This window comes from Toxotes jaculatrix, chromosome 6, assembly GCF_017976425.1.
Source record: "Toxotes jaculatrix isolate fToxJac2 chromosome 6, fToxJac2.pri, whole genome shotgun sequence".
NCBI classification, from domain to species: Eukaryota; Metazoa; Chordata; class Actinopteri; family Toxotidae; genus Toxotes; species Toxotes jaculatrix.
In genome coordinates, this window is record NC_054399.1 from 19,332,265 (window position 1) to 19,343,513 (window position 11,249).

Genomic DNA, 11,249 nt, shown 5'->3' on the forward strand with positions numbered 1-11,249 from the left:
GATCCAAACCATAGGAAGATATCACCCTTGATTATCTCAACAGTTTTGAGAGAGAGAGAGAGAGAGAGAGAGAGAGAGAGAGAGAGAGAGAGACAGAAAGGGAGAGAGAGAGCTGAATCTTTTTACCACTTCATTGTTACCTTATTAGAGGCCAGTGGATGTAAACAGGTCTGTCCCCCAGCAGTAAAGTTGCAGAAGACCTTGAAGGTGTCAGAAGTACAGCCCAGATTTGGATCAATCCAGAACCAACCTGAAAGTCCCCATTAAGTCAGAAGACAGAGGGAGAAAAGAACAGGGAGACATACAAGTGTTTTACAAAAGGTATATGCACACCTCTACATATGCCTTAAGTTGTCTAAAATAAATCCTGCCACCCCATCCTTTCAGATGAGTCTCTCACCATCTTTGAGCTTGTGTTGACAGTCCAGCAGATCTTTACAGATACGAGCCGGGTTCTCTCTTGTGCCCAGAGGCTTTTTGATGCTTTCAATCACACTGCTCAGGTAATGCAGAGTCTTCAGTATCTCTGTATTCTGGTCTGGAAGGCTCATCTCTGTGTTTTGGAAACTCTGTTTATGGATGAGAAAGACAACACTGTAAAACTGCCAACTTATCTGCCATCCGCCTGACAATCCACCCCATGCAGCTCTACATGAAGTGCACTGACTGAGAGCATTAAGTGTCTTACCTCTGTCCTGAGGGCAGCATTAGAGTCTGACAAACTGTAGACTGCTGAGTCATCATATATCTGCCTCTGTGGATTGAAAATCATTTTTAATGAAAAACATAGCAGGTTCAGTATCCTGTTCATTATTAAACTGAAAGATTTTAATCCACAGGCTTGTTCATTGGTTCCAGAAATCATGGTAGTTTCAATACACGCTCAGTTTATAAAGAAAACTTTAATAGAATTAGAATACACTTTAATTCCAGAGAAAAGCAGTAAAATAAGTCTTCCATCAATAAATCATCACATTCCTGACTTCAACAGGGGGGAAGAATAACACATTCCACTCATTATTAACACTACAGTTATCTCATAATGTGTAAACAAAAAAGGCATCTGATATAGTTGTTTTTCTGGGCTCATAGAGTTGTTTGAACAGGAAAAGGCCATTTAGATAGTTAAAGCTACACTTTATCCAGAGGTTATGACAGATTAGAGATGTGTGTGTGTGTGTAGGGAAGAGGGGGGTTTCTATCACAGCGCCAGAAAAGGTTAATCATTCATCTCGACTGTCAGTGCTACTGAACAAAATTATTAAGGTTGGTTTTGCATGTCTTATCACTGACCTTGATGATTTGTTGGCTCATCTATCGTTTAGCAAATTAGCAACAAAAATGCTTGCCCTGACTCTACCACATCCTGGCTTTGCTTTGGTGTCAGAGAGATAGATATGTTTCTCCCGTTCTCTGAAAAATCTATTGATTGGGGCAGGGAAAAATTTTGAATGAGGATACTATGTTTAATCAAATTTCAAATGTATATATATATTTTAAAAAATCAATACTCAAGAGCTTTACGGCCCAAATCAGGACTTCTGCCTTCTAGATCATTCTGTCTGCCTGTCTCTGACTGACACGAGGCACTTACTGTTGGACCTGGAGCACCAGGGGGTCCCTAAGGTGGAAAGAAAGAAAAAGACACAGTGAAAAATGATGCCATTGTCGTTGCAGCAAGTTGTAAGTAATGTATTTATGAAATGTGATCATGGACACTTACTCTGGGTCCTGGACTTCCCTGTGGTCCTTGAGGCCCCTGAAAGTGTGACACACACAGACAATACTTATTAGAATGGCGAGTGTGAGTGTGTAGAAATGATCATTTCTGTGACTATCTGAATACAGCCTGCTACTTTTCTAGCTGAGAACTTTAAAAATAATAATAGATCATCCATGTACAGCATCACAGTGAGCAGAATTACTAAAAGAACTGAACAGGTACAGACTCATCATTCATTTGAATTAATTTGGGATTTTTTCTGTGTATCATGTGGTCACCTACTGCCCCCTCTGGCTGGCAAGGAACCTAACACTGTTCTACAGAAGCCACTGTACCAGGGGCAGCTGGACTTTATTAGGTCTGCTGGGGGGGGGGGGGGGGGGGGGGGGGGGGGTTTCAGGTAGTTCATGTCAATATAAGTAAGAGTAAACCCATATTTGACATCATCAGTGTTTGAGGAAAAGGCTAGAAGAAGGGCTCTTTGTGCACACTGTCTGTGTGTGTGTGTGTGTGTGGCAGTGTAAATTACAGAGGGATTTAAGCTGAACTGAGAATCTTACTACAGTTTACATTACAGACTGGGAGCAGGGATATAGAAGTGAATATGCAGACTGCACTATGGTTTGCCATGCTAACATTCTGACAAGGCATTTCCTTTACAGTGTTTACTTAAGAGGGTCCGAGAGCACTGTAAGGCCCCACAGTGAGCTCTGAGAAACACTGAGTAACAGTTATCTTCCCTATGACTCAGCCATAACTTCCATCTGCTGTCACTTTAGATAAAACTACCACAGAATCCCATTCATGCATCTTTAAACACAGCCTTCATCATTAGGTCTGTTCTTTTTTTTTTTCTTCTTCTTCTTCTTCTTTTTTTTTACACCCACAATCTGCTTTGAGGTGGCGCCATGATCACGAGCCAAGCAATGCTTTCTCAGTGAGGAATTTGGAAGTCTGACTCTTGAGCAGAGTGTAATCATGATATAATCACATGGCATATAAGCATGCAGTCACACATGCTGTAAAGCATTATCATGTCATCTTGATAGACTTTTTGATTACAAGCTTGAATCTGATCTTACCATTTCGCCATTGCTTCCTTTTGGACCCCTTGGCCCCTGTGGAACAGAAAAATAACAACATGGAATAATACACAGTACTTTATCCCACTCTCTATTCTACATAATCTTGAATTACATTAATTAACACTGTTAATTTTATTAAAAGTAAAAACGGAATAGCCCTCATCATTACTTAGTGTCAAAAGGTTTCTCACGTCTACAGAATTTTCTAACCATTATATTAAGATAATTATCCTGTCATCACCTAATTCTTTTTTACACACACACACACAAACGTACAGGTTTCCCCATTGGGCCCATCATTCCTTCAGGTCCTACAGGTCCAGTGAATCCCTGAAACAAACCGCAGGGTTGAAGATGAATAAACAAGTCTGTCTGAATTTACAGCACAGCAGTGAGGGTTAATTACAATCAAAGGTGTACATACTCTGTGAACTCTGCACGTTTTAAGAGATATTGTGTTCCTTTTCATTTTATTGCATTTTTCGTGTTTTACTACCAGCAGTGCTATGATATGCCGTGATATGCCTGGTGGTTCTATCTTTATTAAACTTACCAGAATACCCATAGGGCCTTTAGGCCCAGGGAAGCCTCTCAATCCCAAATCACCATTGGGTCCCTGTTTGAAGGAAAAGGAAATCTTGTCAGTTAATGTGCATGTGTATATATGTATATATGTATGTGTATATGTCATTATACAGGAATAACACCCTCTGGGACTTCTTCTCATCTCCTGTTATGTTTTATCCTTTCTGCTCAGTTTTCCTATGGCTGTTTAATTGTTGGTTAGCTACTCAGTGTCTTACCTTTGGCCCTGGAAAGCCCTGTAAACCAACCATCCCCACATCTCCAGATTCCCCCTACAAGCAGAGAAGACATTCAAAATCATAGCAACAGAGGAAGAGTAGCCTTGGCTTATTCACAGTAACACTGGGACATTTATTATGCATTTGAAAAATTATTTTCATCATATTTTATACCCAGAAAGATGCTCTACACACAGAAGAGACACACTAAGTTGGGCTTTAAAAATGTCTTTGTCCATTTCAAAAGAACTGGGGCAGACACACAAGGCTTTATGTCTGGATTTAAAGTAGCCCCAAACCAGATTCAGACATCCTCCTAGGCACACACACTGTGGGGTTAGGTGTCTGTACCCTGCTCTGAGTCTGAGTGCTGTCTGTCGTCCAGGGTGGCAGACACTATGTTTGTACAGCCGGTCATCCACATCCTCTAGACAGCTCCACTTTCGGCCCAGCGACTTTGGCTGAGAAACTCTATTCACTGAAAAGTGTAAAGGGATCTGACCCAAGGGCCCGACTCTGCTCTCTGTTTCACGAGCATCAATGAAGATAACTGGTGGAAGGAGGGGAGCGCAAGGGACTGAATGTTTTTTTTCTTCTTTTTGAGGAGTTACATAAGTAAAGAGGAGCACCTCTTTTTCAGGTCTCTAGAGTGTGAGGATCTTATGTAACTTGGCCTTACCAGGCGCAATGTTTCCATTCCTGGTCTCGCCCACATAATTTGTTACTCTACTCAGGGTGGAAAAGTGTCAGACACACACATTTTTAACCCCAACACAGATTGGCTGCCTAAGCCCCTGAAGCTATATTTAGAGAAGTGTTAAAGAATAAAAAAAATACGCGTGTAAACCCCATTTTAACAAGAATATTCCGAGGGATGGTATCAATTTAAGATGTACGATGTAGTGACCAGCACTGTTTTGACTTACAAAGAAGACATTTTCTGTGTAAAACATTTGAATAAACAGGTATGAATTTGAGGACCAAACATTACCTTCAAACATTTCTTTAAAACACAAATGCCACTTACTGGTTGTCCTTTGGGTCCTGGGTCACCTTTCTTGCCCTGGTCACCAGTAGCCCCCTCCATGCCTTTGATTCCCGAGGTCCCCCTGTCCCCTGGCAGGCCAGGTTCCCCCTGAGCAAACAAAGGCCAGCATTAAAAATGTTAGTATAACTCTGAAAACTGCTCTTTCACCAGAGACATTTTTGTTTTGTCCACACACACACACTGCAACAATTTAGAATATATCAGGTTAGTATTTATCACTGTGTTTTCACTTCGTTTTCACCTTCTGACCAGGTGGTCCTCTTTCTCCAGGTAGCCCAGGAAGTCCAAGCTCTCCCCTGGGACCTGGACGTCCAGCAGGTCCCTCTGGTCCTACCAAGCCTCTCTGACCCTGCATATGCACCAGAGTGGGGGAGTGGGTGTCAAATAAAAATGTGAAATCAAGGGTATGGTTACATTTAAATAGTATTTTTTTTTACTATAAAAAATAAAAAAGAAACAATTTTCAATAAAATCAGCTCCAACATGGAAACAGTTTAATGGGATGTGACTGAAGCAAACTGGTTTTAAAGGTACCCTGTGCCAAAGTTTTTATCCTTGACGCCACACAAAAATAGATTGAAAGCACTTCTTCCTTATAAAACATTGGCAAAGTGGATTTTTAAAATATTTTGGAACCTATAATGTTTATAGCTAGTATTTGTCTTCTTCCTTGCCTGTTCTGGTGCACTGTTACATTTTTGGAACATCATTGCTACCAACTGCTGAGCAGAAGAATAGCATAAAACCAGCAGATGTCAAACATAGACAATTTGTGGTCAATAGCATAAAATGCTAAATTGGCGGGATGGTCCTTAAACCACAGAAATTAAAACATAAACTTTAATGTCTTTAAGAAAGCTGTAATTATTGGATTATCTGCTTGATTATGAATCCCTGTGCATGAGGGCATTGTTATGAAATAAAAAACAGCTGCTTTTTTAGGAAAAAAAAGAAATAATTAAATTAATTATCTATTTATTTTATTATGTTTCAGTTTCAATGTTTATTTCAATAAACACATTTCTAAGTTTGTTGTATGGCCATAGCTGCAAACCCCAGTGCTCAAGTCTGCTGGCCTCTCCTGGTCATAATGTTTCTTGACAGCGTGCTCTTAAAGTGTACCCATAAAACTGACTGCCTGAGTTGCTTTCTAACACCACAGACCACAGTGGTTTCCTGCTCCATCAGCAGTGTGGTGAGGCAGAGGGGAGCAACTGATATTAGAATAACAGATTGAGTGGGTCGTCGCCTCACTTAGGGCTTCTGCTCCTCGATCACCATGAGGAGAGCAGACAAGTCAAGGACCAGTTTGGAATTACACCGCTGTAGGTTTACTGTGTGAACCACAGACTTACAGGTGCTAGAAAGCTCCTGCATAAGAAAAGACCACGGTCTCTCATTCTAATAAGGTCTTTCACAGACTTAATTAAGACTAATGTGTGAAACCCTAGCACACACACATAGGGGGAACAGAGCTGGATGGAAGCTCAAAAACAGATATTTATTGTGTCAGAACTGTTGCTGAGCTGTAATCAGAATTTCCAGTTTTCTAGCAGTGCACCTGCATGTGTCCTATTCCTACCTTCTCCCTGCTGACATGATACTGCTTGAATAGAGTCAGTGTAGTCAGCACAAAGCCAGGATCAGACTTTCCTCATGTTATTAAATGTAGATGTCTTATTTTCAAGGGCTGACCCATAAACAGGAGCCTCCATCAATAGCACCTGCCGGGTGCTTGAATTTTAGTACTAGTGAAGCTTTGTTTTCAAAGGATGACTTCAGCTGCATTTCTTTCCTGTTGTTCACCACTGTTACACTGACAATAAAGGGGAAATGCTCCAAACCTATCATTTTATCATTTCAACACTTTTAAACAACATCCAACTGGCAATGTGAGTAGGAATGAATATGCAGCAGATAATAGGCAAAACAAAGAATAAGAAGATAACTGACAATCATTATGGGAATAATGACTAACAAGGACAAAGGGGATGAGAACTGCTCTGCACGGACTCTGCCAGCAGAGGCAGACGGAATCCATATTACAGTATCTTTCCCACTGTGTGTAACTGAAAACAAAGTTTTCTGCCTAACTCTCCTGTTGAGACAGCCCTGTGTGCTCTGTACTGAAAGAGCACCATATAAAAACACAGAAGCAGACTGTTGGCTCAAGAAAACCGGCTATCTCCAAAAACACCTCACACAGAAGAAAACGTCTCTGCGAATAAAATAAACCGTAATTTTAAAATTGACAGGCAGTGTATTTTTTAAATTAAACCAAATATGTTGTGTGATTTAAGACCCATAGAGTTATGAGGCTCAGTCTGCTAGTGAGAAACCATACCCCTTCAGTTCAAGTGAAAAACATCAGTGGCCAAAATTAGACTTACTAGACTTTTACACAATAATATTATGTAAATGAAAGCCAGACAGGAAGGACTTGGCTTTCTAACTCTTGGCTGAAAAGGACAAAGACCTTCATGCATGAAATCTTAATCCACCCTGGCTGCACATTTATTTAAATAAACCCACTGTGTCACAACCAGGAGAAGCCGAATCAAATTAAACAAGGCATTTAATTGGAGAGGGAATAATTTATTCACTACGTATGTTTTTATTTTATTTTTTATTTTTTTTACACACACACTCAGGAATTTACCCCCACACACACACACACACACACACACACACACACCAGGGGCAGTGGGACAGCTGCAGCGCACAGTCAGCGGTTGGGGGGATAGGTGCCTTGCTCAAGGGAACTTCAGTGATTAGTCAATCTCAGCTGCATGTCTCAGTCTTAAAAACAACACACGGTACAAGCTCAAGGAAAGCCCTGGGCTCTCAGATGCAGTCAGATAAGTAGTCAGGGTAGTGAGGTCTATATAGCTGTCTCCTGTGCCACTCTGTAGTCTAACAAAGCAAAGATCAAAAAACAATTGGGTGATTTAGTTGTGCAGCCACATTTCATCTCTGCTTTTTGGACAGGTTCTCACAAGGTAAAGATGAGGTGTGTCCTTGACTTCTTATCTAATCCTTCCAATAAGTCTGCTATCAATGTGGAATAAATCATACATTTGGGTGCATCATCAAAACTATACTATCCAAATATGTTCATATATACATCTGATGTGATAATGTCTTACCTTACGTCCTTGTTTTCCTGGTAGTCCTGGTAAGCCAGTCAGTCCTGGGGGACCGTCCGGCCCTGGGTAACCCTTCATTCCCATGGGTCCAGGTAAACCAATTGGCCCCTGGAAAATGATAATGTCACTCAAACTCAGACTCAGCATGAGGTGCATTTACAGACTCTCCATGAGCACTATATCATTATTGACTTGCCGTACCTGTAACATTTAAGTTGTAAACCACAACAATGTCCATCTTTTTGTATTTGTGAAATTTCTGGTTATTGTGCTTTTTAAATACGCTACGATCCGTCAAAAGTGTTAAGTTCTTGAAGTGGCTAATCAAACAGCTCTTGTCTTACTGTTACTGTGGCCAGGAATACATCAGGATATTTTCTGGCGAACCTCAACACATTTTATCAACTGGTGAATGATGAAGCCAACCAAAGCATTTTTTGAATTACACAGTCTTTTTATTATCTCTACTGCCGTGTATAGAAACTACTGCTAGTTTCTATACACATGTAGTGGTAACCAATTCGTTACCAAGTGCTCTAAATTTTACATTTGCTGCTGTTTCCCTTTGAGCCATGCATCTAGTTGAGATAATGTGATACTCACTTCAATGCCAGGAGCTCCGGTCAGCCCCCTTGCTCCTTTCTTTCCTGCTGAGCCCTGGACAAACACATGCATGAAGAATATAACATACATAGGACTTCACAAAAACACACAAGGTTATACATCTCAGTCGCCTCTCACAGAGGAGCAGAGATTTTAAAGACCATGTCCCATATGAGCCTTATGAGGACTGTTTTTATACTTTACAGAGTTCAGACAGTCAAACAAATATACACAGGTGTTAGAGGGAAATATGTGCCATAACACTAACACAGGAAACTTCCACTGTATTATATTTTAATAATAGTACATCCCACAATATATTACCATGCTTAGTAACATGAACTTAAGACACTTCATTAATATTTGCATGTTTCAAAGCCACGTCAAGAGGACAAATGGGGTTCAAACAAAAATAACTGCAAAATAGACAGAGAACTCAGTCGGTACTTTTAATATGTCCTCTCAAGGCCCTGATACAGTAAATTATATATGTACAGTACAGAGAGATTTCCCTCCAGGGAATGCTTTACCAAAGCTGTTAATTTGAAACAGGAATACTAAACATTTCCAGGGTTTCCTGGAAGGCTGTTTAGGGATTGATGGCTCTAAACTGATGGGTCTATATGTTGCATGTGAAGGTATTTCTCAAACTCAGCCAAGATGAATAAATTACAAGAAAGACTCCCATAGCATTTGAACTGGTTATATAATCACGCTTGCATACAACCTGTTTCACATGTGGAAAAAAGTCAGTGGTATCTGGAAACCTGTGAATACTTCACTATTTAAAAAGCTATGTGGAACTTGATCAAGGAGGCTCAAAGCTGTTTCACAGGGGAAATGGAAGTTATGTAATCAGAAGGCCTCTGACAAGGTTGAGGACACAGAACAATTTGACAGCCGTGAAGGCAAAAGCTGTCAATTCAGGAAACTGCTAAATTTTTTTAGGATGAAAGCTATTCAAGGATCAAAGAACAAAAGCAAAGTTTGATAAACATCAATAGGAAAAGGGGTAACTTTTAGAGGAGTGAAATCCTGTATTCAGGGTGGCCAGGAAAATTAGTTTGTACTGTATTTCTGCAGCTGCTTTCTAAACTGTGGTTCAAAGCCTGTTTCTACCACCATGTTTCTGATACAGCTAGAAAACTTTGTAATAGCATGCTCAACTAAAGACAGGTGAAAAATGAAATTGCTTAAAAACTCTGCGGCTGATCTCATTCTTGCTGCAAACATAATTTTTTTTTTCCCCTCTATCCACAGTGACTGGTACAAACCCAAGCCAACCAAACCCAACCCTGCTGGCACTGGCTTTAGAAGGCTGTGTTGACAGATTTACCGCTTTTGTTAAGAGTAAAACCCCTAATTGGTACAAAAAGAGCAGCCTGGTAGCAGAAACATTCAGATGCAGAGAATGTGCATCTTGTTCGCAGGGAGGAGGCAAAGTTTACCACACTCTTTACTTTATACATGACAAGATGAAACTTTGATTTGCATGTTAAGATGATTTAAAAAGACTCACCGTAGCTCCTATCTCTCCTTTCGGGCCTGTTTCTCCAGGGAGGCCTGGGGATCCCTGAACAAAGCAAGAAAGAAGGTAAACACAGTTATACAATACAATTCAATAAAACAATAATACTAACAAGTTACACAAAGCCCCACCTTACCATTAAAATGGTTATGTAGCATTTTAAACCATAAAATGGTTATGAAAAAAAGCATACATGTAACTAGGGATTGGGGACAAACTTGCCAAGTTGCATCATGTGATGATTGATGTATTGTAGCATTACCATGCACTGTAGCTACTAAACAGACTTACCGGTGGGCCTTGTGGTCCAACAGCCCCACGAGATCCAATGGTACCAATATGGCCCTGAAACACAATTTTTATATATAATCATATTTTCTCACTGATTCTCATCCCTTATCAGTGCTAAGATGTCAACAAGACCTAACGTTTACATATCATTCTCCCAGTCTTTACTAAAGGAAGATCATCATGTGTAAAGCAGTGTTGTGTGTATTCTCGTCCACACACAGTAAAGGAACGATTAAAAGTTCCACAGCATCAAAACAATATACAACGGTTTCTAAGTCAAGAGTGTTATTAAACACAATCTATAAATTCTGCACTCAGATGAATTGCAATGAAAGCGAAGAGTGACCTGTTAGGGCATTTCATACAAGTCTGGGGAATGATGACAGAACTGAAGAGTAGTTTATGACTTTAAAATCTAAGTTGGAGCAGGAAATGGGTCAATGATTATCTCTAGTGATACTTTCCCAGGAACGCATGTACAACAGTTTTACAACTGTTACCAAACAATTTCACATCTGTTACACAACAGTTTGGGCCACAGTGTAAGACATTACACTAAACACTAAATGGTCAAATCCCAGAGTAACCATATACCAGTTTATTTGCACTGTGTGTGTGTGTGTGTGCGTGCGTGCGTGCGTGCGTGCGTGCGTGTGTGTGCATGCGTGCAAAGAATCCTGTGCCTGTAAGTCATGAAGTGACAAAAACACCAGATTTCCCCAGCCTTATTCCTGGGAATTAGGTAATCCTCTACAACATGTGTGGTCCCTTATCTGAACAGAGCGGTGTTTCAATAGAGCGCCAAAAGAGTATGGACAACAATCAAACAGACAAGCACCCTGAGCGGTGACTGTGTGGTATGTCGTATGCTGATTTAATGGTTTTGTCTACCTGATATCCTTCATCCCCTGGCTCTCCACGCTCCCCTCGTTCTCCTGGGGGCCCCTGCGTAGACACAAATGCACACACATTAATGCACACACTGTATATGCATACCTTCATTTATACACACAAAGTTTCAA

The 11,249-nt window shown here is 40.5% G+C and overlaps 1 protein-coding gene across 1 annotated transcript in view; it reads right to left on the minus strand.

Moving 5' to 3' along the window:
• Positions 1-11,249, minus strand: part of LOC121183247 (collagen alpha-1(XXIV) chain-like) — a 78,765-nt gene that overhangs the window by 2,293 nt on the left and 65,223 nt on the right. The window contains exons 43-58 of the mRNA XM_041040226.1: positions 11,119-11,172; positions 10,228-10,281; positions 9,928-9,981; positions 8,409-8,462; positions 7,806-7,913; positions 4,901-5,008; positions 4,639-4,746; positions 3,612-3,665; positions 3,362-3,424; positions 3,085-3,138; positions 2,806-2,841; positions 1,724-1,759; positions 1,595-1,621; positions 689-754; positions 401-569; positions 141-250 (exon numbers count right to left, since the gene is read on the minus strand). Coding sequence (XP_040896160.1) covers positions 141-250; positions 401-569; positions 689-754; positions 1,595-1,621; positions 1,724-1,759; positions 2,806-2,841; positions 3,085-3,138; positions 3,362-3,424; positions 3,612-3,665; positions 4,639-4,746; positions 4,901-5,008; positions 7,806-7,913; positions 8,409-8,462; positions 9,928-9,981; positions 10,228-10,281; positions 11,119-11,172 — 1,155 coding nt within the window. The remainder of the gene's footprint in view (positions 1-140; positions 251-400; positions 570-688; positions 755-1,594; positions 1,622-1,723; positions 1,760-2,805; positions 2,842-3,084; positions 3,139-3,361; positions 3,425-3,611; positions 3,666-4,638; positions 4,747-4,900; positions 5,009-7,805; positions 7,914-8,408; positions 8,463-9,927; positions 9,982-10,227; positions 10,282-11,118; positions 11,173-11,249) is intronic.